The 25,636-nt window shown below is 39.2% G+C and overlaps 2 protein-coding genes across 3 annotated transcripts in view; both read right to left on the bottom strand.

The window, feature by feature from the left end:
* The window catches only part of ryr2b (ryanodine receptor 2b (cardiac)), a 49,597-nt gene extending 39,100 nt beyond the window's left edge, over positions 1 to 10,497 (bottom strand). The window contains 29 exon segments of the mRNA XM_057343751.1: positions 18 to 331; positions 825 to 1,033; positions 1,122 to 1,318; positions 1,928 to 2,141; positions 2,282 to 2,429; positions 3,009 to 3,168; positions 3,268 to 3,351; positions 4,225 to 4,328; positions 4,413 to 4,517; positions 4,591 to 4,810; positions 5,096 to 5,288; positions 5,386 to 5,627; positions 5,768 to 5,901; positions 5,987 to 6,105; positions 6,198 to 6,293; positions 6,379 to 6,514; positions 6,620 to 6,803; positions 6,897 to 7,080; positions 7,221 to 7,344; positions 7,441 to 7,597; positions 7,688 to 7,762; positions 7,837 to 7,933; positions 8,046 to 8,163; positions 8,254 to 8,366; positions 8,484 to 8,562; positions 8,806 to 8,880; positions 8,968 to 9,072; positions 9,273 to 9,389; positions 10,453 to 10,497. Coding sequence (XP_057199734.1) covers positions 18 to 331; positions 825 to 1,033; positions 1,122 to 1,318; positions 1,928 to 2,141; positions 2,282 to 2,429; positions 3,009 to 3,168; positions 3,268 to 3,351; positions 4,225 to 4,328; positions 4,413 to 4,517; positions 4,591 to 4,810; positions 5,096 to 5,288; positions 5,386 to 5,627; positions 5,768 to 5,901; positions 5,987 to 6,105; positions 6,198 to 6,293; positions 6,379 to 6,514; positions 6,620 to 6,803; positions 6,897 to 7,080; positions 7,221 to 7,344; positions 7,441 to 7,597; positions 7,688 to 7,762; positions 7,837 to 7,933; positions 8,046 to 8,163; positions 8,254 to 8,366; positions 8,484 to 8,562; positions 8,806 to 8,880; positions 8,968 to 9,072; positions 9,273 to 9,389; positions 10,453 to 10,497 — 4,148 coding nt within the window.
* Positions 10,498 to 11,757: 1,260 nt separating this feature from the next.
* actn2b (actinin, alpha 2b) lies at positions 11,758 to 25,628 on the bottom strand. 2 transcript variants are annotated; one of them, XM_057344168.1, is made up of 21 exons: positions 25,365 to 25,627; positions 23,019 to 23,133; positions 22,797 to 22,916; positions 22,622 to 22,708; positions 22,397 to 22,484; positions 22,151 to 22,229; positions 20,709 to 20,790; positions 19,387 to 19,472; positions 19,203 to 19,295; positions 18,866 to 19,096; positions 18,371 to 18,518; positions 18,123 to 18,273; positions 16,982 to 17,090; positions 16,755 to 16,895; positions 16,441 to 16,623; positions 16,158 to 16,292; positions 15,882 to 16,061; positions 15,588 to 15,734; positions 13,497 to 13,562; positions 13,008 to 13,166; positions 11,758 to 12,825 (listed from the first exon to the last, which is right to left on the bottom strand). In XM_057344168.1, the coding sequence occupies exons 1-21, from the start codon at positions 25,488 to 25,490 to the stop codon at positions 12,667 to 12,669; spliced, it is 2,685 nt and encodes an 894-aa protein (XP_057200151.1). In that variant the 5' UTR covers positions 25,491 to 25,627; the 3' UTR covers positions 11,758 to 12,666. The 2 variants fall into 2 exon arrangements, with proteins under 2 accessions (XP_057200151.1, XP_057200152.1); XM_057344169.1 differs by lacking the exons at positions 11,758 to 12,825; positions 13,008 to 13,166 and adding an exon at positions 13,814 to 13,891 and having other exon boundaries at positions 13,496 to 13,562; positions 25,365 to 25,628.
* Between the last annotated feature and the right edge of the window lie 8 nt (positions 25,629 to 25,636).

The raw sequence follows: 25,636 nt of genomic DNA, 5'->3' as shown, positions 1-25,636 counted from the left end.
AGAATGACTGAACTCACCGCTGTCGAAGTTTGGATGGCTTTTCCTGAGTGTTGGCTTTATGATTGTTAAGCTCATCTCGAGATCCTGCATATCTGTGAGCGTTCATTAGGATCTCAAAATCAGAATCCGCCTCCCCATCCTCTGGCTCTCTGAGATGGGAACTGGCTGCTGCATTGGCTTCGCTGGGGCTGGAGAAGACCTGCGCACACTCTATCGGCATGCTCAGACGGTAAAATCCAACATCGCTTGTGCCGCTGTCATGCTGGCCAGAAAACCTCTGTGTGACTTTTAGACGTGGAGTGTGGTCTACTGATCCATCAAAATGAATCACCTGGGGAAAAATATAACAATAAATAACAGTTCTCCGAGATCATTAAAAATTAAAGTCCCCATGAACCTACTGTTTTTACTTCTGTATTCTGACACATTTCCAAGTGAAAAGGAATTTCAAAGGAGAAAATGAGTGGGCGTGGCTTGCGTTTTTCACCGCGAATTGATTGGATGTGTAAAAACAGATGTTGCAATGATTTTGAAATGAAACTGGCAGCAGACTGACAGTTGAAGGGGAGGAGTTAACGGATGCTCCGGCCAAGCCGTCTGATTTACATCATTTGAGACGGATAGTCATTTCAAGGCGGAAGTGCTTTTTCAGATTTTAACTGAAGTTATGAGGGTACATGAGTTTTAAAAAGAAAATGACCCACATTGATAAGCTATTTACTATAAACGCTGCAATATTTCATGAAAAAATAAGAGTTGTCATTTTATATTTCACTGGGACTTTAAAGTCGGAGAAATGTGTTAACAATGCAATGATCTTGAACCTGTACATTAGGATGGTCATTAGGTACAGGAACGAATAAGGGATCTATCCAGCTCATCCACAGAGGAAGGTCTTCGCTCATGTTCAGACCAAAGGGCTGGTATCCCTCTTGTAGGCCACACACACTGAAGTATCTCAGCGAGGCAACCTGATGGCCAAAATTTAGACGGCCCACCTGGTTTACCCCAATACTACAAACAGGGAGGAATCCTACAACAAATGGACACAGAAAAGTAGCACGAATACAAAAGATAATACAAGATCTTATAATAAATTTAAAAAGTAATGGGAACCTCACCATCAGACTTATTGAAGTGTTTTGCAGCCAGTTCAGAACCACAAGAATTTAGCAGTAGCTCTCCATTGAGAGTGATCATCATAGTGCATCTTGTTAAGTCCAACAAACAACCAATCACATCACCCTTCTTCCAGAGACCACCCAATCGCTCCGCACCACCATGCCACCACTGCCCCATAGAAGCAGATTAAAATTATCTTAGACCAACAGCAAAAGCAACTCAGAAAGAAGAAATGTATCTTAAGTAAGGGATAATGTACAGGCAGCCGTTTGTTATCGCAGAAATAAGCCCCGACAGTGTGATCAGGACCTGACGCGAAGCGAATTGGGGTCTTGTATCACACTGAAGGGGATTATTTTACGAAAACAGCCGGCTGCTTGTACATTATCCCGCTTATTACACGGCTACTTGCCACATGAGAAAAAAACTGGATATGAAATGTGAATTTGAAATATTTTATAAGCTCATTTTTATAGAATGCAGACCTTCTGCGAGGAAAAGCTGTTTACTTTCGGTTTTAGGGTAAGAAACGGCGTTCAAATGTCACGAACATGCAATTTGGTTCAATCATTTCTAAATATAATGTCATATATGTTATTAAAAGACATATTTTTGTAAAAAAAACCTGTCAAAATGATTTCCTGAATCCGGGTTACTGTGTGTTATTAGTTTTGAGAGGCTGTTATCTGGGAATAATGACCCTGCAAATGTCGCGACTGGCCAATCAGAATCAAGCATTCTAACGAGCCGTGTAATAATATTATTTAGCTTTGTGTTTAAAAAGGCTGGACATTAGAAATTATACCTTACCTTAGAGCCATCAAAAACAAAGGCCTGATCATCTGAACCAAGATCCACATCTGGTTTACATCCAGGTCGTGCCCAGCCCACTCTCATCTCTCCATCTGTTACGGCCTCAAACTCAAAGTACCATTTCCCACTATTTACCGCAAAGTCCTTCTCCACGCGGAAAATACGAAATCTCTCCACATTCACAGATTTGATGTTGCTTTTTGAAGCTATGGCATAATGTGGGATGACGCAAAATGACTTTATGCAGCAAATAGGACATCATCAGCTTTCTGGATGATTTAATCAACAGATTTTCATTTTTTGCAGAAATGACAACATGTAGGAGAGAAAGGATGTTAAAACCCACCATATTCTTGCTCCAGCGGTTCCACAGTGTATCCAAATCCAAGCAGGGTACCCAGGGCGTCCCTCGAGGCCCCTCTAACAGCCTGCTTGCTCTTTTTATCCAACAGGGAGAATGGTACCAACTGTGTACTTCTCTTATACTTCACATCCTGAAATATAAATAAAACATGGGGGGAAATGAAGATATAAAGGAAAATATAATTTTGAATGAATGTTTATACATTTTTACCGGTTTTTAGTTCCCAGTCCGAAAATAAAATAATGAACCTGAATTTAGTTAAATAAAAATAAAAGTAAGATATTAACTAATAATTATGATTTTTATACTCAAATGTATAACTTTATATTCAGGATTTATAAATATATATTATATATTATTATATCTATTATTTCCCGTTTCCCCCCATTATTTATATAATGTGCAGACATAAATATCATGTGTATATTTCTAATTCTAAGTTGTTTGATTAATTTGATGTATCTTCATTACATATATGAAAAAACTAGTATTCTGATACATGAACATACATTTTATCTGTGTTTTATGTATTTATTTCCATACATCTGTTTCATGTAGGTTATACTGTATAATACATGTATATTCTGGATAAATGGACCTAATACAATCAAATAACATCCAAAAGAAAGTTTGGCAATTTTATCACAAGTAATGGTCCCTAAGATCAAGTTCTGATAATAAAAATGTCTGCTGTGTTGTTAATTTGCACCTGCTGCAGTCCATAGCTCCAGCCCTGTCTGATCAGATCTCTGGCCCAGATGTTGTGTTCATTCTCTGCCAGCTTATCCACTAACTTTTCCTGAGCAGCTGTTAGAACAACCCGAGACTGATCCACAGGTGCTGGTTTATAACCATTCCATAGCTCATACCTGAACAGGAATGTATTTACGATTCATTTACCAGTCAGTTTTCACCACCGTAATAAACTGCAAAAAAGTGTCGTGGGAAGGAATGACATTGTGATATACTTATTTGAAAGTCGAACATATTTCACACTCTCCTCAGTGTAATCGTCAGATAGTCCAATGTGGACACCAAGAGCCAGAATTGTGCTTCAAAACAAAAAGAATAGAAAAAATGGAACTATTACCTAATTAAGTCCACATTTTAATTCATCAGATCATTAAAGCATAGGTAACATGCCATTTCATGCATTTTGACTTCTTTACACTAATAAACGTGCTGGCTTCTCAAGCTTAACATGGTCAACTTGTCAAAAACTAGTTGAACGTATGACGTAGTATTTCTGTGCTTGATTCACTCCGCCAGAGTTCGTACAGGTTTCGGAAAGTTTTTTTCGAACATGGATTCCCGTTTCGTAACGAGGGTTCTTAGTCCCTTATTGGACAATTTTTCCGGAAAAGCACACCCACACGTCATCCAGCAAGCGAAAGAGCAAGCCCACGTGTCAACCAGCCAGCGTGAAAAAGAGCACGCCCATCAATGCCGCTTCACTCTGCTGACGGAAGTTTAGCTGTGTTTGTTTGCTTACTGCACTTCAGTGATGAATGTTATATAAATGGGGGATATAACGCTGGATTTGGAGATCGTTTGAAACTGATAGATGGCGCGGTCCCAAGCACTTAAAACTGCCGGACATGAACCACACACGGTAAGTCAAACTAAGTCATATGTCTGTGTTTTGTTGGCAATCGGCGTGTACGTGCATAATGTAAACAACACGAACGTATAGTGAATCAAGGCGATGATGTACTGTGTGCGTGTGCTGTATTTCCGCACCCCACTGCACGCTCCAGGCGCTCGTCTTTTTACGTAAATAATCGTGTGGGCTGTATCTGTCTTTTATCAATTTGATCAAACCAAATACTCTTTGAAGATATGAAGTATGCAATACTATTGTATAGGTACTGAAGATTCATATGAGATTGGCAGAAACTGCGTGTGATACCTCATCTTTAACATACCTGAGTATTTTCTCAGATGACTGAAGATTGTGAATTCTTTCCTGATCTGGAAGTTTGAAAAACTCAACTAGACACGGATGTACTTTTTTGCACTCATCTTTGACCTTGCAGTAAAAAAACAGTTTCAACAAACAAAAAAATGATATGAACTAGCTGAATGGATGTTACTCAGAAAGAACGTGACTTACGGGTCTATAGGTCCAGCCCTGCTCTATTCTGTCAATGAGCCAGAGTTCATGAAGGTTTTCTGCTAACCTCTCTCTGATCTGCTCCATCTGTGGAGGATATTCAACCTGGCAGGACACAGAAAAGTGCTCAGAACTACCAATTTATGTTCTGTAAGATAAAGGTTATAACATTAGGTACCTGGCTGGTATCCACTGGCAAGGGGGTAAAAGTCACAGGTGTGACAGGTAGAACAGGCCCTAAAAGGTTACGCTGGCTTCCAGTATAATTTTGGGTGACTTCATGGCACAATTCCAATCTACAGTGTGTTTTAGGGAGGAGAGCGTCTGCACACGGAGAGAAACCGGCAGGAGGCAGAAACTTAAACTCTCCCTGCCGCCTTCCAAACAGCATGCGAACCCTGATGGAACAAACAAACATACAAGCCTAAAGAAGCTTCTGTGTGTATATTTTAGTGGCATCTAGGGGTGAGGTTGTGAATTGCAACCAACGGCTCACTCTACCGTTCAGCCCTCCCTTTCAAATCACTAAGGTGGCTGACACAGGACAAAGGTGTCATCACAGTTTCGCTTCTTTGCCGAAGAATAAAACATTCATGAAACGAGCTCTGTAGAGCAGTTTGTCCGTTTAGGGCCAAACCAGTTTAATACAACTCAAAATCAAAAGTAATTTTAATTCAACTCACTGCACTCCAGCTGAGAAGCTGACTACAGGAAACAGAAGCCCGTCTATACTGAAGTTTTCCAGCATGCCCTGAACTGGTTGCCCATTGACCCGGAAGGAGATGCACATCGCACTGAGGTCAAGGCAGCAACTAACAACATCATCCTCTCTTAGCAAATGCTGATTGGGTGAGCTGACACTTCGACCCACATCTCCTATTGAAGAAAACAACAGCATTTAACAAATTCACAATCACTCATATCAGCACATTGTGTTGTAATTCTGTTATTGCTCAGTTCAGTTTGATTTTACCTGTCCACAGGTGAAGGCCATCAAAGCCATAGGAACACAGGTCATCTCCAACACCATTTGACCCCCAGCCATGACCCCCTGTGGGGGAGGGACAGTAGCCCTCAGTACTGGCCCAACCCACTCGCAGGTGAGTAGGTTCAGCTGTCACAAAAGGCTCCGCCTTCTCGACTACCACCTCATAATACCACTTCCTGTACTGGGCGCAGTCATCACTTGCACACAGGAAGATGTTTGGACGTACACTGAACAAAAACAAGGATCATTTTTTTCTTTTGTTTACATTGCAGCTCTATAATCAACTTCTATATCAGCACAAACTAAAAATGTTTTTTAAATAGGTTCAATATAATTTCGCAGTTATTTTTGAGTTTGTTGGGGTTACCTGATAACTTTGTTAACTAGTTTTGTCTGTAGAAGCAGGTCTCTGTCTGACAGCAGTGTGTCACAGATTAAATGCTGGTTAGAGCGGACGGCCATGCCATGACACACACAGAGCGAACACAACACATCCAGGATCTGTAAATACAAACACACACAACCATGTCAAATGCAGCAAATATTGAACTAGGATCATTATAGCCCAAAAACAAACACAACATACCTTATGGTTCCTTCCGTGTTTATCCAGAAGCGAGATGATAGATTTGATGTGCTCTTCTTTAATAACATTCAAAGCTTCAGGACTTTCTACTAGGACACAATGTAACACTTCCAAAATACCTAGAGAAAAGAGAAGAGAATAATATGAGTCAAATAATCAAAATAGTCTAATTCAAGAAATTGGAAGTAATTTTGTGAGACATCTACTGTACCAGCGGAAGCCTCCAGTTTCTCAAGTCTCCTAACCAGCCAGTCCAGAGATCCAGAAAATCGGGCACAATTTTTCCGATTACCCCTAATCAGGGCAGCTATAGAAAAAAAATATTAAATTTATTTTGCACAAGAAAATGCAGGCAATGCTATACATTTTTTATTTAACAACTTATGTAATACCTAGCAGCTCATAAAAATTGTTCAAGACTATTTCCCATAATTCTCCTGCATCTTTCCCAGCAGCCTCTGCAAAATGGACGGCACTGTTGTAGAAATGCATGTGATCAATGCAGTCCAGAACCAGTGAGATTATATCCTGAGAAAGACAATAAAAAAGACAGCCAGAGTAAAAGTGAGGAAGAAAATCAGACATTATAGCATTTGTATGTGATTTGTGTTTGTATGTTTGTTGTTATATTACCTCATCTTGGAAGAGGTTTTGTCTATTCTTCAGTGCTCTAATATCTCCCTGTCTGACCTCTTGACCCTGCCCCTTTTCGGGTGACTGAAAATAACCAATCAAATCCCGGAGGGTCAGACAGACCCTCTCAATAGGAAGATCCAAGTTAGGGATGTTTTCTTTCTGGCTGACATCCTCTAGTCCCCTTCATAAAGTAAAAAAATAAGAAAATGAATCCTGGGTTCATTAAAACTACTAAAACTCGAAGCAAGCTAAACCTTTCATTTTTAACATTTACCTAATGAACTGTGAGAAAAGAAGGACGGAGCTTCGAATTAAACAAGCAGCATGTGACTCCTCCCTCTGAGAGCGAGAGAGGGTGAGTCCATCATCCATATGACCTTCTGCTTGCAAAACGGCCTGCAGGACCAAAGCATTTCCTCATTTTGCATTCCCCCCAAAAATCATAACTATCATAACTACTTAAAAGGTTTTTTAAATTTACATGTACTTACAGTAAATATGTCATTTCACAAAGTTACTATAGTTTTTTATCTGGTAAAGATATTGATCACAGACTGTAAGCTTACCTGTCTACTTTCCTTCTGTCTACTGGGGTTACCGGTCTGATATGTGAGCCAAAGCCCAGTGTCCACATGCTGGACAAAACAGAGAGAGTCTCCGTATCTGATCTCAGGGGCACCCATACCATCTCTCCTCTCAACCAAATCCGATCTCTCATGGCTCTCTTCCTATAAAAATACAGATTTGATTATCACACAGACGGTTTTAATCTCACACAAAAGTATAAACAATTTATTGGGTTTGTGTTATGATGTTACCTTTGATGCACGTAGACAGAACGCGCTACTTTTAACATCAGCTCTCTCTCTCTCCACCAGCTGCAGTCCATAATCGTGAGTCAGTCCCAGGTACGATCCGGTAGTGAGGTGCTGAAGACGGAACGGTGGACCCCAGTGGATGTGGCTACCACTCCACCTAAACAGTCACAAACATTTACAAAATATGACTTTACGGAAAGACTATCTACCTTAACTGTTATCACACTCTAGTTGGCGGTACACCTACGCAACATGTAATGTCTCAAGCCTCCATAAAGACCGAGCCTGAAGTGACACCAAACCTTCTTCAAAATGAACAGATCTAGACAAAACAGAGCGCAAGTAAATTCATTTTGGTCAGTAATTTACTTTTACTGTTATGGTAACCTCTCTGACCTGCGCTCCTCCTGTCTGTGTCCAGCTGCAGAAATGGTCAAACACTCATTTGTGTGTCCATGTAGCAGACGTATAGTGTCACCTCCTCTCAAATGACCTACAGGTAAGGATGATTTTACATAATGATGCAAGTTTAGATAAAACATGCTGTAAGAATCTGAGATCTTCAGATGACTTAGATGAATGCTGTTGTGTGATTGGTCCTGTACCCTGTGTTTCTGCTGATCCAGAGGATACAGGGGCTACGCTCCACAAAGTTTGCTGGAAGGCAGCATCTACCCGTCCAATGTCGCTGTCATTATTTTCACTGCTTCTCCATGACACATGCTAACAAGAAGAGAAGGAGATTAAGAACAAGACTATGAGAGAGACAAGAGCGCTCCGCCCAAAAAGAAACAACATGGCAGACAGACTTACTAGGTATCTCTCAGAAGAAACGCTAACTAGGATGAGGTCATCTCCCACTCTGACCTTCTCACCCTCTGATCTCTGCTTGGAGGCGGGGTGAACCGTCCACCAGCAGACCTCACCTAAAACCAGACCGCATGACATCACGGTCGGCAATGTAAACAATACTGCAACCAAAAGTTCAATGAAAACACGGACATGTCCGCAGTGTGATTGATTCATTTAGATTTAGTTTTTACCAGTTGTATCAACCTGCAAACCCACATCAAAAGCCAGTTTGTCAGAAGAGAGTCCGGATGTGGACAGACAGCACAGGTACTACAACAAGAAAGCCAAAATCACATGTTAGACGTTGACGTTCTCTGGTAGCTCTTAGATATAGAAGTCCATGAGAAATAACTTGAATTGGTAGCATTGCCATTAGCAGCGCAAAGGTTGTGGGTTCAAATCCCAGGTAACACACATACTGAATAAATGTATAGCTTGAACGCTCTGTAAATCGCTTTGGATAAAAACATATTCAAAATGCATACGTAAACAAAGTATTGGTCTGACTCTCACCATGTCGCTGTAGGCATGTCGAAACAGCACTGCCTGACCGTAGAGCAGAGTGCGACGCCCACCTGCTTCAGGTGACTGAACAAACAAAACAAAACTGTGATATTTGATCACTGTTTCAATTCTGAATTGTCTACTCTGAACCGCCATCACCATATCACCCACCCCAGCTCGCAGGTCTTCACGGTTGGCCAGCATCTCCTGTAGTGCTCGGACAGACAGACACTGGTCAAGAACAAACACGCACACGGAAAGGTCTGCTGGAACATTCTGTGAACGAAGGGAAACCGTGGGAAGTTGTTTTTGAGGTTTGCATAATTATGCTTATATGTACAGTATGCTTATATATTTTGAAACACGCTTTTAATATAAAACGTTCGTAGTGTTATTGCTCAAACTCACAGAACCCAGGACACAACCCTCATCTCAAGGCCAGAGACAATGTACAATGTATACTGTAAGTATCTCACCTTTGAGTTGGAGGTGGACTCTAGAAAACACAACCGGTTGCCGAAACCCTCTGCAGCTAAACAGAGTTTTTGCTGATAAGGGCCAGATAAACAACACCTCAATACCAGCTCATCCCTCTGAAATAAACATACCACATCATAGGTGATGGTGCAATGTTAAAAATTGGCATAACAGATTTTCTCAGTTGGCAGGAGCAAAGCACATTGGTCATTGGGATTAGCTTCACAAAGATTCAAATACCTATTTGAAACATATTACAGTTAAATATATGATCTATGTCTGAATCACAGTACTCTGGTATTAATACATGTACAAAGAAGAACAAGAGCATTGTATTAGTAACCTTATAAGGGCTGAATACAAGTGTACTCTATCAGTACGTGAATGGCGAATTCCAACACCTCTGGCTTGTCATGTCAGTGCTGTGACCAGAAGTGTCTCTCTCTCTCTCACACACACACACACACACACACGCACACGCACACACGCACACGCACACACACACACGCACGCACGCACGCACGCACGCACAGCACACACACACACACACACACACAAATCTTCAAAAGTTCACATAACCTTTGAATGCAGTAATAATGGTACAAATTAAGTATGTGCTAAAATCCTTAGTGAATTACTCTGTGTGCCAGAAAGGGTGCAATTCTCTGTTTATCTTTCTTGTAAAGATATGAGGTTGAGTGACAGCTCACACATCCAACACTCTGTCCTTTTACTGATAATACAAAGTAAAAATAGACAACAGTGATATGAGCCAAACTGTCTCAAATGTTTCAAATCAAATCATCAAACACCCCAATGCATTTTGCAATCCATAACTTTCTGTATGCATAGACACACTATTATCAATTGCAAAAACGGATTGATGGATGAATTAAAATAAAAAGAAAATCATAAAGTCCATAATAAGTGGTATTGTTTCAAATTCCATTGTAGCCTATGTGAAGCAATTCAAAACAAAAAGGCTGAAGTATTTTCTACCAACCTACTTGCAAAAAAACAATTTCTTAACAACGATTAAGATAACATAACATTCATCTGATATTAAATCTAATGTTATAGTTTTGACTTCATCTGCCGGAAGTTACAAATGTAGCTCAGTGTAAATGTAGCACTCAAAGAAACTTGAATAGGCTACTTAAATGCTATTCTTTCACTTACTGTTCGCAGAAACAGGATTTCATCTTCCCCTTCTCCCGTATCCATGTTTAAGGATATTGACTCTCTCTGAATGTCTGATCAGGGATCGGTGCACACAAACAGAAGAGACGCATCCACTCCGCACTCATCCAGCCGCAGGTGCTAGATACTGTACCACTATGGCTATGGCAAGCCATTTTGTCATTTAATCCTTGACGTTTACTAGTATCTAATTTTAGGTACTAGTATCTAATGAATAAGTACTAGTATGTAATGATTAAGTACTAGTATCTAATGAATAAGTACTAGTATCTAATAAATAAGCACTAGTATCTAATTTTTAGGTACTAGTGTCTAATGAATAAGTACTAGTATCTAATGGAATAGCTACTAGTAACTAAACAATAAGTACTAGTAGCCTAAAAATAGATACTAGTAAATGTCAAGGATTAAATGACAAAATGGCTTGCCATAGTACCACCCATCGTGAGATAAGGTTTGATAAGGTTAAAGTAGGAAACGTATATCCCATATTTGGCAAGCTGAGAAAATTATAGAAATCTGCTTTCTTTACAAATTATGCTACGATCCATCAAATTCCTTTTACTATTAAAAACATTACTTTATGTACTGTTTTGTGCCTTATTCCAGTAGTATTATATGATGTATAGATTTTCATCCACCAAAAAACAAACCACAAAGTACCTAACGTATTGTTAAAGGAGACCCACAGAGACTATTACAGTTCATTTTAAAACCAGTGCAATTCCTGTTATATTCTTTTTATTTATTCTTCAGCAGGTAAAAACGAATATCAATAAGAATCAACAAATCAAATATTTTACATACAAAAATCTAAATACTTATATTAAATAATATTAAACTAAATTTGTACATTGTTAGACATATGTTACATATTCAAATTAAATTTGGGAGAAGCCAAAATTTGACTCCCATGAGATTTTTCTGATTGGTTCATACACGGGGGAGTGTGCTATCTGATTGGTCCATATCTGTAAAGCCCACCACCACACCAAATCCTAAGCATTTTCTTTACCCTAAACTCCTCTTCTGTTTAAATTGACATAATTTGTTCCATTTATGTAATCCACATCAAGGGATTGAGTCCCTCTCTAAAGGACAACCAGGCAAAACAATTATACATGTTTCTGTAGCTTGGTTATTAGAAAGGGTCATGGGTACGATTCCCACATATTGATAAAATGTAAAGCTTGAATGCACTGTAAGTTGCTTTGAATAAAAAGCGTCTGCCAAATGTATAAATTAAGAGTTAAGGCAAGTGACATACAGAGTCTCGGGTCATTTCATAAGTAAGGTTTATTTTCTTGTCGTCACAGTAAAACACACAAATTTGTCACTTTCATTTTTGTGCATTGAAATAAATTTGTGGGTAAAATGATTCAGAAAGCAAAAGTGCCGTACATTGCTAGTGCATACTCCAGATAATTTAACAAAGCTGTTCATTAGAATACCAGGTGAGTACTTTGCCATTTAAATCAGGTGTTTTAGTTACAAATATTTTGTTTCACAAGCCCATTAGTACATTCTACAAAAACATAAATGTCTGCAGTTCAAATGTCACATGAAATGAAATCTATTTGAGAATGAAACCTCTGTTTATACTGCATGAAGTATTATTGTCTATGAGATCAGGCATTAAGGTTAATTATGTTGTAAAAGAATCAGACAAGTTTTCACTCAGCATAAAACTATATTCTGCTGTCTTTAAAGAATACTATCTGTGAAAAATGAGAAACAAATGGGCGATTATTTTATTACCACGCATAACAGATTAATTCAGGGAAAGAAAATTTTAAAATGTTGAAATGAATGTGTACTATCAGTGCATCTACAGCATATCACTTTGCAATACTATTGATGTTTTATAATAATTCTTTGTTTGCTGTATGACCAAAGCTAATAGTATAGGGACAGTAAAATAGTTTTTCTTACCTTAGATTTAATTGTTAAAATAAGATTTAAAATGGATTTGAAAATAACTTTCATTCTTTTTTTGCATTGTCTGCATTTCAAATGCATTTGAATTTCTAAACAAAGCCACTTCATATAAACAACTGAGAACATACAGTGTTAGAACTTAATTATAATTTACTTTTCATGTTTTCATTTCTTGGTGCATTTCATCTTCCGAGTACAGAATTTACTGGACTAACAAATAAGGTATTTTAAAGGTGAAGCCAGGTGTTGATATGGTTAAAGGTCACTCTCTCCATACAGGGCCGTAGAGAAGGCGGTGTAGTCCAGGGCTCCGCTCATGGCTCCAGGTCCCGCGTATGGAGGCATTCTGCTGATGCAGTACTCCGACTGATCTGGTGGAAGCTCTCGCCTCAGCTCATCCGCCAGTATATATGGCTACACAAAGATAAAGGACACAGCACACACTAGATATAAGGCATCTGGAAAGAGCTTTATCAGGAACTAGATACAGTGTTCCAGAGAAACCGTAGCTCTGCATTTGTGGTTAAAGAAACGGTTCATATATCTGTATCAAATATCTGTAGTATTTAAGGTAAACTTTTACTTGTAAAACACACCTTGTCTGCAGCAAGGATCCTGAAGGAAGCTATGACCTGTTCAGCTGTGTCTGTGTCTGCTGTTTCTCTGGTCATGAAGTCAATGAAAGACTGGAATGACACAACGCCTGCTGAGTTTGGATCAACCAGCATCATGATACGAGAAAACTCCACCTCCCCCTATGAAAAACACAGAAAAATACACACATTTACACACTACAATACTGGTCCGTTATTACAGTATGGTGAAGAGCAGTTGGTAATTTGCAATACTGTTCACAATCTTTAAAAAATATCCAAGATCCTTAAGATACAGTAACGGTAAACTTTTTTATGTCATCAAGACTAACATATTTTCAAATAGTATATTTTGCTTTTTGTAGTCATAAATCTTCTGAATTATTGGATTTACTGGAAGTCTTAATATCTTACACAATTTTACTTCAAGTAAATTAATTTTGCTTTTTAACTACTTATGAAAATATTTTTTTGCAGTCCTCTTTAACCTACCAGATCATAGCCCATCGAGATGAGACAGGCTCTAAAGTCATCAGAATCCATCGCCCTATTCTTCTTCTGCACAACCAACGGTAAAGGGCAAATAGAGAGGGTGGATGATGGGGTCACAGTTGGAAAAACAAAGAAATGGTAAGTAGGAAAAGAGAAAGCACCTAACACAGAAACACACGTTGACAAAAATAAAAAAACATACACAAACAAAACAAAACAAAACAACAATAGACAAAACACTGATATATTTTAAAACCAAAAAGGAAAAAACTTCATGTTGGGTTAAAGGTCATGCTGAGGAGGAGTGTGGTTAGTACCTGTGTATCATTTCCCACACAGCCAAAGCTGATCCGACATGCTTAAAATTCATCAGACCTGAGTTTACCCTCCTCTTCCTGGGAGTGGGTATCCACAAACACACACACACACATGCACAAAAAAAACGGATTGCCATTATTTTGCTATAAAATATAATCACATCAAATTATGCTATTGTATTTTATACGTATACAGTCTGCCATTTTGGTTGCCTCATATCATATTTGTCACTGTATCTGCATACTGACCATTTAACTTCCGGGACAGGAACTGTTCAATTTATCCAAATGGTCTTTTTATTCATCATATGAACTTCCACATTTTTTACCACATTAAAAAAATTCTGCATCTGGTGTTCCATTATAAAGTGATAGTTCAACCAAAAAAGAAAATTCGTCATTTACTCACCCTCTTGTCATTTCAACCCCGTTTGACTTTCTTTCTTCCGCGGAACACAAAAGAAGATATTTTGAAGAATGTTGTTAACTGGCACCCATTCACTTGCATTGGTTTTGTGTCCATACAATAGAAGTCAATGGGTGCAGATGCTGGTTCGGTTACCAATAACTTATTTTGTGTACTGTGAAAAAGAGAAAGACATCCACATTTGAAAAAGACAAGAGGGTGAGTAAGTTATGACAGAATTTTCATTTTTGGGTGAACTTTCACTTTAACATTTGCCCTCTATATTGCCACTTTACAGCTAAATACACACCAGGTCGCAGCACTGCATACGTTGTTGTATTTGATGCACATGTTAAAAATGGAATGAGAAAGGATTTGTATATGTCCTTTCACCGTGAACCCATAAAGTATGACATGCGTGATTTGATTGCTCAAGGTCTCCAGAAAAGACAAGAGAAAATCAGGATCAAGGAGGACAGGAAGACCAAGCGTAGAACCAATCCTTCAGAAATCAACGAGTGATATGATTTCCAAAGCTATGCAAATGATAAGGTTGATTCGTCAGCAAGAACGTATCAATAAAAAATTACTGAGGCTTGCAAGGGAAATATTAATAGATGATAACCTTTGTTCTAATTCAGAAGTGACCACAGCCTAGGTTGACTCTTTGGTTTCGCCTGAGGAGTTAGCGCTGGCTGTTGATTTAAATTGTACTTCGTAATGATGCTTACGCTTCTGCAACATATAGATAGTTGCAGACTATTGTCGTGACACCTCCGCTCAGAAGAATGAGGGTGAAAAGGTCAGCGGTTAACTGCTTGTGCATTGGAACGTAGTTTGTGTGTGAAGCTTTCCCCATGTATATGTTCATTTATGGGAGGAAACAGATGTCTCTGTGTCTCTGTGTGAAGTGATTACAAATATACTTATTGGTTCAACCTGAATAAAAATCCAACGGTCTAGCCCAGTGACCGAACCTTCTGAGGTCAACCGGACACCGCCCCGTAGGACGACTAGACAGTGCACTCAATTTGTAGGTGAAATCCTCTTTCCAATGCTCATTTGGGGTTTTGTGATACCAGAGGGTATGCTGGGAGATTGTTGAAGCTGTTAGTCTGTTTAGGACGTCCAGGCGGTCTATAAATTTACGACAATGTGACAAGGTGATAACCACTCTAGTCTTGTGAAACCTCTGAAGAAGTGTGTACCAAACACAGATAAATATTGCAAAAGCGTGTCTTAGTTAACAAACCTTAAATTTAAAGATGTAGAAGTGTTTAGTATTTTAAAATAAGGCTTAGTGTAGCATCTAATCACACTAAAGAAGAGTTTAGTGTAGCTAATAAACATAAAGACAGAGTACAGCACCCGATCAAAGTGATTGAAGGAAGATCGGAATTCATTCATCTGCTCCTGGCTGATGCCCTTTGCGTCCCGTGTCAGAATCTGAGTTTCAATTTCATTAATAGTACGAGCAATCGTAGTCAAAAGGAGCTCCCAGCCAACACGGATATGCTGCAGAGGAAACATTGATACAAGATCAAGACACAATTGTGATGCATCTACACGTGCTTATGCACATTTGACCGATGCTTTGATCCAAAAATCTATTTAACTAAGGTGCTATAGAAACATGAATGATGTGTGACAGCGTGTGCTTACCTCCATGGTGAAGTTAGTGTGTTTGTTGTCAAAGATAAGCGATTCTTGAATGAGTTGGTGGTCTCCCTCTAATCGGTCGATGTTGGGTTTGTAGCTGACGATGACATGTTCATACTGTTTCAGCTGGGTCATCTGATCCTCCAAAGTCCCACCCATCACCATAGCACAACGGCCGATCTCCTGTCATTTAAAAAACATGTAAATCAATCACTTGTTTTGCTTACTCATTCCATAATGATGAAATTGATGTACAAAATATCATGTAAGGGTACCGACCTCCATCCTGGTCTGTATCCAGGGTCCAATGAGGTTGGCCTGGGCAGCAAACTGCTGTCTGAGCCTCTCATTGGCATGCTGTCGCGCTAACTCCTCCTGCAGCGCACTGTCACGATGGGGAACCAACTTCTTCACCTGAACGCACATACAATACACGATCAAACTAGGACACACTTTTTGTTTTTGTATTTTTTTTCAACACTGCTCTAAAAACAGCTGGTTTTACTCAACAACAACAAAAAGCAACAAACACTGTCAAATATCTGCAGGTTGTGTGTTTGACCTTGTCCCACTTGATGGCAATCTCTTCTGTAGATATGGTGCTGTAGGGGTTCTTGAGGTCTCCACGAATGCCGTAACTCTGACAGATCTTCAGAACTTCCTGCTGGATGCCGAGTATGGCCTGCCTCTCTGCATCTGCCTCAGGAAGCGTGCCTTTAAACTGGTCATGGGCAGCTATCAGAGTCTAAACGCAAGGAAAGATGGAGAAAGTGAAATTTAGAAGACAAACCTTCTCTTTTCCTGTTGAAAAGAACAACTTAGATTAGCCGTTTTGTGCTTGAACGTATATGCATTTCTTTGAGTGAACATGTGTACCTGGACCTCCTCGATAGTGTGCACTATAAACATATCCTGCAAGTCCTCCATGGCTCCCTCCATCCAGTTATTAAAGGGTGCAGATCTCTTGGCATATTCCAGAAACAACTGCTCCACGGTCTCCAAAAGTTTCTCTGTTCTCTGCAGAAACGAAAACAAAGATTGCTTCCTCAATGGATGCTCTAATGTGTTTCATAAGATGTCCTAGACCAAAAAAGCACACAGACCTCCAATGCCTCTCTGCGTTTCTGGGTGAGTGTGCCCAGATGGTCCCATAGGTCACAAATGCTTTGACACCTTTGATTCACTGATGCCACATCATGATAGTCCAGCTCACTTTAATAAAATAAACAGAGAGAGAGACAGTGTGTGTGTTTGGTGAGAGAGAGAGAAAGAGAGAGAGAGAGAGTATATTACATTAAACCAGCTTTGAATAAGGGAACGTCTCCCCCTGGTGGGTAATAAAAAAATAATTCAGGACTATTAAACTTGTGTGGAATAAAATGTGTTCTTTGTTCATCTAAATAGGTCGTATTCTATAATTTTGTATTTTTTAGATCAACATTAAAGTTTGTATACGTCAATAACTACTGTTTCAATCACTTTAAAGGACAGTTCACACAAAAATTGTGATTTTTTCATCATGTATTCACCCTCACGTCATTCCAAACCTGTATATGACTCTTTCCTCTATGGAACACAAAAGAGATATTTTGACAAATGTCTCAGTGGATTTCTGTCCATACATCAGAAGTCAATGGGGGCCCAATGTTGTTGGAACGTCAACGATCTTCATAATATCTTTCGTGTGCATAAATCCGTCAGTCAAACAGGTTTGGATTGGGATTAGGTATTGATATGTGAAAGTGATTGATCATATGCTTATGATTATCATGTCACTACCATGCAGATTTCTGATTGAGGCCACGTAAAGGTCATAAACTGTCAGTCACAGACACACACACACACACACACACACACACACACACACACACACACACACACACACACACACACACACACACACACACAGAATTAATTTGGTCTCCGGGGAGATAATGTATGCTAAAATAGAAAGCTAGCAATGCAAACTACTAAGCGTGTTGTAAGCACATTGTGTGTATGTGTGCGTTTAGCTGTAGACAGGCAGTGTTAGAGATAAGAAGATATCCAGTCCCTGCAGGGTGTTGAGAAACATGACAGGTCAGTCACAAGGACAAAAAAAAAAAAAACACACAGATCAAACGAAGTCAATCGAAGTCCAGCCAAACACGTGCATGGTGTGTAATTTCGCAGTGATATACATTCAGCAATCACAGAATGTAATGTGGACGCTCAATGCAGAAGGTTTTGGTTAAAGGTTCATACTTAAGCTCCTGAGCTATAGCAGCGATTTGCTCGACTCTGTCCTGATGAGCGGAAAGGTCACTCTCGAACGCTTCGTGTTTCCGCAGCAATGCTCGGATCTCCATCAGAGACGCTGACTCATAATCCTTCCGGGTCAACATCTCCTCCTTACCTATTGCACAACAGACACAAAGTGCAGGATTATTTAAAACAAACCTGCGATGTTGTTGATATTTCAATGACCTCAGAATCAATTGGTCAGGCCTCACCTGCAGTCCAGGTCTCGTGGTTGGTGGATTTCTGTCTGAATTTCTCTGCTAGATGATCCACTCTTTGCAGTCTCCTGATTTCAGTCAACAGCCATTCTTCAAAGCCCTTCTCTGCCTGTTCCAGACCCTGCCATGCACTGGCTATATCCTGCGCAAAAACACACACATATTATCAGATGATAATGTGCAGTTACACATAAGCATGTCTACTACACCAACTATATGTCAACATAATTTTCCCTTAGGGGTTGGTTTACATTTTAATTCATCTTTAGTAATTTGCTTTATATAGAAACTTAAATGATCATGCAGCTCACTAGGTTAACATTGGCGTGTGTGTATCTGACTATTTTTACTGTAAAAATGACTGATACATGGGTGAATGCTTCTTCTGTTGTTTATAGTTGTCCAAGTTGTTTATTAAGATACAACATAAAGAAACAAAGTACAGTATTTATTTGCTTCTAAACATTCTTTTGCTAAAGGTTCTCTCACCGACACCATCTTTCCCTCTGAGGGCATAAAGGCAGGCCGATTGCTGATGCGAAGTTTGGTCTGCAGCGTGTTGAAGTTGATCTCCAGCTGACACTTCTCCTGCACTTTTGGAGGTTTGTGCATCCTGCGGTAATCTCGGAAATCCTCCAGCTTCCTCTGCATCTCTGCCATGGTCTTCTCCGAAACCCGGTTCTCCAGCCAAGGAACGGTACGCCTGATCCACTCCAGCAGCTAGACAGCATAACAAAATTCAAGGGAGGAGAAGAACATTTGTATGAGTGTACAGTAGCCGGTAGTGATGAGTGCATGAGGAATGTAGTACAGTGCACCTTCTTACCTCACTAGCCAGCCTTTCATAGTCCTCCATTAACTTCTCATTTTCCTGATTCACTCCCAGGACTTTACAGATTCGGTTAGCGGCAGTTTCAGCCTGATGGAGAGAAGTTAGAATGAAAGGATGAATGAAAGAAGGGAGTAAAATCTATTAAGATCAAGCTTTTTTCCAGCACTCACAACCCTACCTGTTCAGCTCCAGCAAATGCATGATAGAAGCAAGACACATACGTCATAATGGCTCTCTCATCAGGTTTAGGGGTGTTCAAAATGTCTAGAGGAGAAAAGAGAAACACAAAATCAATCTAGAATGAACTCTGGGGACAGATGTATCTTCTGGGCCTCTGTTAAGCTGCGATACCGACTGGAGACATACACTTCATCATTATTGCCCTTTTTTCTGGCTTGTCTGTCTACCTACAACTGTGAAGCAAAAGCCATATTTTAAGTCATTTTTATTTTGGGTGGCAAGACAAATTAGACAAACTGTTGCTTGAATATTTTATCATTATTAATTTGTATGTTGTTTCGGCAATTGAGAAGTTGAAAGCATGTTCACTACACTGTTATAATAGCAAAAAGTTGTTTCTAAAGAGACTAAATAACGTATTTATTCTCTTAAAGGAACAGGAACACCCAAAAATGAAAATTCTGTCAATTAATCACCCTCAAGTTGTTCCTTTTTCTTTGTTCTGATGAACACAGAGAAAGATATTTGGAAGAATGCTTGTAACCAAACAGTTCTTGACCGCCATTGACTACCATAGTAGTGATAGTAATAGTACCATAGTAATTTGAAGAATGTAGGAAAGCAACTTTCCTGTAACTCGGTGGTTAGAGCGTGGCGTTATCAACAGCAAGGTCATGGGTTCGATCCCAGGGATTGCACATACGTATCATGCAATGTAAGTCGCTTTGGATAAAAGCGTCTGCCAAATGCATAAATGTAATGTGAATGTAGCAAACCGTTCTGGGGCACTTTTGATTACTATTGTAATTTTTCCTACTATAGTAGTCGATGGTGGCCAAGAACTGTTTGGTTACAAGCATTCTTCCAAATATCTTTCTCTGTGGTTATCGGAACAAAGAAATATATACAGATTTGACAACTCTAGGGTGAGTAGGGTTAAGCATCTACTAAAAACACATCTCTTCCGCCAACACCTGACCAATTAACTAAGACTTTTATTTCTTTTCTAAAATCTTTTTTGGTACTTACGTATACTGCGATAGGCTTACGGAGACCAGTTTTACTGCACTAATGCATTGTTGTCCTTGTGTTGTTCTAATTGATTCTGTTGTTCACCTGATTTGTAAGTCGGTTTAGATAAAAGCGTCTGCTAAAATGTAAATGAGTAAATGATGACAGAATTTTTATTTTGGGGTAAACTGTCCCTTTAACATGAGTCTTCTTCTAAACTATGTTTCATTTGCAAACACCATATTTCATTTGCTCTGCACTCTTGAATGTTCCAAGGAAATTATTAAATAATCGATGGTCATTGTTTACCTTCTGCGTCCAGCATTTTGGGAATGTCCAAATGTTTTTCAGCAACGTCAAATGCCAGATTAAGGTTACCCAGAGGATCATCCTACAGAAACACAACAGAAAAAAAGTATTGTCTCAAAGAAAACCTAAATAAACTGCAAATTAAAGTCTTTTATCATGCGGAGGTGAGTGTCAGTATACAGGTGCCACCAAAGGGGAGGGACAAACAAAATAAATAAGGATTCAAGGATTTCATACTTTTAACCATAAAATCCAGAGAAAAATATTTTCTGCGTTAAATCAAGAGTCCAAATTTGCTATATTTCTCCTGGTTATTATTCTCCAATATCAATTCATATTGCATTGTGTGTTACATACACAATGCCTAGCATGTATTTGTGGATGTCTGTATGTATTTTAAGCAGGGTTTGGGGATCAAGCGTTTGATCTCTGTGACAATAAAGCGCCACATTGCAGGACACAAGCAGCTGCAGGCAATCCGCGATGTAATGGACATCCTGATGTCTCGTACAACAAGGTCCACACTAAAGACCGGATTACCCCGTTCCAGCTCACCTGGAGCCGACAGCAACAGCTGAAAGGGGAACGGAATGTGTGTGTGCTCTCATAGTGAACTAACTGACCCGTATAAAGCTAAATACATCCTTGATCTTCCGTGTTCTGATCCAGCATCTCATTAAAAACCATACCGCCCATTCACACAGACCTGAACAACTTCTGAGCTTTAACACCTAAATGGATCTCGATTTAATTCGGCCTGACACACAGTTTTTAGAACTCCCATTGCTGGTTTCGTAGAAAGCATCTTTAGAAACAGCTCTGGTGCTCCTGGTATGTGGATCACTTTCCCAAATTCTATTCCAGGTCAGGATTATTGTAAATCCATATGGACCTCTGGGAAAAGTGGTATAGACCAGCTTTCTCTGTTTACAGCAACAACTAAAAGGCATACACATGTAACCACATTAACAAACAACTGCTTGCTAATTTCAAGTTAAAAACGTACACAAATAGGGATGTTGTTTGGATAAAATATTTTTTCTATTACATACGATGGACAAACCTACTACATTACGGCAGAATTCAGTTCCGACCCTAATCAAACAAACCTGAACCAGCTTTAAGACTCTCAATGTGGACTTATTTCGGAAAACAACGAACGCATATATTTTCAGTTAACCACAAAAAGGACAAAATAGTTGCATGCAGGAAAAATGGAGTGGAAACAACCACAGATCAAGAATCAAGTAACATTTTAATTGGATTCCTGAGGGAGTTGATGTGAATAAGTCATTGGCACACAATAAAATGTTAGCATAAACACCAACCATTTTAGTGTGATATAATAATAGGAAGAATAAACATGTAGTGGCATTCACACTAATTTTGTGAAAGGGCTGTTAGAATAAATATCCCGGTTAATCTGAGGACATCCTCGAGACCTTGTTGAGCTTGGCGTAGTCAATAAGGTCGGGTCTGTGTCTGTGGATGAGAGCGCACAGCGCCAATCCATCCTTCCAGCTTCACCGAAGACAGAGAGAATCAGGGTTATGTTGAAATTAAAGATTGTGATCTGACCATCAAACCAACAATACAACTAAAATGATATTACATTTCTTTACATTTTTTGTATTTCTTAAAAAATATAATTGATATTGGCTTAAAAAATGACAAAAAATGAGCCCCACCTGACGTGAAAGTTCTGAATGTTGACATTCCTATAGGGGGCAGTTTTTCTCTGACACCACAGTAGAAGTCCTTCTTTGGCTGAGGTTTCTGAAGGAAAATGAAAGAAGCATGCCAGCATGCATAACTAACATTTAAGTTAATAAATCATCCTTTTTTTATAAATTACTGTTTATTATGAAATAAAAAAATCTTTGTGACTCTTTGTGCGGCGATTGATTTGGTACCTTCCACAGAGATATCCTGAATGGCGAAGCGAAGGATGATGGTCCAGATCATTCCGAGAGTCATCTTCACATTGCCATCTACAATTTCTACCAAAACACCACAGCATATATATCTCACCGTGTTATTCAATCTAAATTTAGTCATAAATAAGAACAGGTGTGAAATAAAGCATACCTTCGGCTCCAATAGAAACCAGTTTCACTCCTTTGCTGGTGATAAAATCAAGGGCTTTGTTGACGTTGGCTATCTTGTGAAACCGCATCTTTCCTCTGTCGGGCTTGGGTAATCTTTCACCTGTGTGGTTTGGTATAAAAGATATCTAATAGATAAAGTGAACTGAACTTTTAAAAATGACAGAAAGTGTTTGTAACCTAAATGTATCAAGTTTGTGTATACCTGAGATGACTTCAAGAAGCAACATAAGTTTCAGGCCATTCCTAAAGTCGTCCTCTATGTTCTCGATCTGCGTGCCAGCTTTCCTCAGGTGAGAATTACACCAGGCTGTGAATGTCTGAGAAACAGAAACATTGTTCAAAATATATTCCTCTCTTCTACCAGACACACATGTATGCGCTGTGTTTCAAAAGGTTTCCTTATCAAATCTATATATGGGGATACAAAAACTCAATGTCTGCCAGTAAGTCAGATCTCAACCCGTCAAACTTTACTCAGTCAATGACTGTGGCAAGACGCAAGAGCGAGTGAACAATTTATTTTGTAAACTAATTGTGTTTGATTTGGTTTATGCATATAGTGTAGGTTCAGTTCTTTCGGTTGATGTTTGTTTGAGTGGAGATTCTGTTGGTTTTGGTATTAATAATGTCAGAAAGACAGACTTCTATTATAAACACAGACTCCATGAGACAATAGAATGGTGATATCATTACAATACTCCCCAATATACACTTGCAATACACATGAGTGCAACACTTCACTTGTTCTGAGTTCATTCTCCAGAAATAGAAGCACTTACTGACAAATACACCACAAAGCTGAAAACTACCAGCTGCTGTACATTATACTTTGCATTATGCTCTGACTGCTGCTCTGAAACACACTTAAAAGGATTTGGACACTCAAGACACAGTAACAGACATAATTCACGGGCGTAAACACAAATTATAACTCAGTCAACACCGCCTTACAATTATGGACAGGCACAAAGCTAAAGGACAAATGTTGTGATAGCCATTACCATTAAGCCAAAAATAGCCTAGTAATGTTGTGAAGCGTTTCATGGAGCAAAATGTGTCTGTCCCGCTGCCCACATCTGTATTAGGTTGCACTTTCAAATCCGCCGATACCTACGGCCAGATTTTGGACTATTTTGGACTATTGGCGTATTTTTAATCCCCTAAAGCGGGTTCACTTCGTTACAGTCATTGCTGGTCAGATGAAAGCTTTACTGTAGACTCCAGAGTGCATTCCTGCGAGGTAAAAGTGTAAATTTAGCTCTCTCTTTGCGGAGTATGCTTCTGATAAGGCACCTGATGAAGTAGCTCACATTGAGGAGAGAGATATGAGAGAGAATGCAGCATATTTATGCACGTTTGTGTATCGTATCTGCCTTGCTTAATCGGACAGGAGAGAATTTAATTCATTCTGTAAAACTTTAGACCGTGGTAACAAGAACATGTCTGTGTGGAGTGATGGTCTTGTTTTGGTAATGCATATCCGTGAATGTAGAAGTAACAAATGAAGGTTGGTTTAACATCATCCAAGTAGGTCTGGTCACTTGAATACACTACTTATGTATAAAAGAAGGTGTTATTTTTTCATTATATTTATTAAATAGTTCTTCTCAAATAACTTCTCATTTCTAATTTGCTGAAGCTGAATCACTCTCTTCCTAAGAATAAGAACAAATCCATGTAGATGAGAGAGAAAGTGCACGTATGTGGTTGATATTTGGCTGTAAGAGGACTGAATCCTTAGAAGATAAAAGACACAGCTGACAAGCACAAATCCACCCAGTTTGTTAAATGTCCTGTTTTAAAACAAACACCATATGCCAAATCAGAACACAATAATAGATGTGAATGGGTGTTCGGTAACCCACATTCTTCAAAATATATTTTTTGGTGCTCTGCAGAAGAAAGAAAGTCACACAGGTTTGAAATGACAAGAGAGTGAGTAAATGATGACAGAATTTTTATGTTTGGGTGAACTGTCCCTTTAAATTATTAAAGGGTGGAGAGGTAAGGCTCTATGCCTGGCACACTAAAGAGGCTACCTGTATATCTGACACTATTTTAATCTGTACAGCAACAGAGGTTCTGTTTCATATACAAAGGAATTTCCCCACCAAGGACACTGGATTAACCTACTTTGGTTTTAGAGTTAAAATTAGTCCCTGCATTCATTCTAATCCCAAGGACGTCATGTTGTGTTGGAAGCATCTGTTGACAGGCCGCATTCCTCTCGTATCAGACACACAGAGCCCTCTCTGCTGTGCTATTGTTAGTTCGGTACCCGCAGCATCGATCTCGCAGCATTAGCAGCCCCAAAACACAATAAATAAAGGAATTTTGTGGTTGGTCTAATTGTCTATGCATTTCATCATAACAACAATGCATACTAGAAGCTCTTTAATAAATGTTAAATGACACTTCTAAATTGTTAACTGTTCTGTAAAGAATTAGGTCATGTAGCGTTTGTAAATGAAAGTTTTTATGTATCGTTACTTTTATTACCAAAAGCAACATGGTGCACTTTCTTGTAAGGGACCAAACTGTCTCTTACCTTTCGTTGCTGTTTTTCCCAAGCGGGATCCAGCAGTAAATCCCTATCCCAATCCTCCTCCTGTAACATGTACTCGTCCTGCTCGTATCCATTATCATAAGGCACTGAGAGCTCGATCTGATTCATTTTTCTTCGTTATATACTCTTGATCTAGTCGTTTATAGTGAACTGGGCTCGTTAGTGTATCAGGTGTATCTCACTTTCGTGCTGGTTTCCTGCCTCCCGGCCGCAGTGCGCGAGCAGTAATCGTCTGACGGAGCGGAGATTTGTGC

The sequence above is a fragment of the Triplophysa rosa genome, linkage group LG10 (genome assembly GCF_024868665.1).
Source record: "Triplophysa rosa linkage group LG10, Trosa_1v2, whole genome shotgun sequence".
In the NCBI taxonomy this organism is placed as follows: Eukaryota; Metazoa; Chordata; class Actinopteri; order Cypriniformes; family Nemacheilidae; genus Triplophysa; species Triplophysa rosa.
Note: the sequence above shows the minus strand (reverse complement) of the source record. Positions and strands in the feature narration are given on the sequence as shown.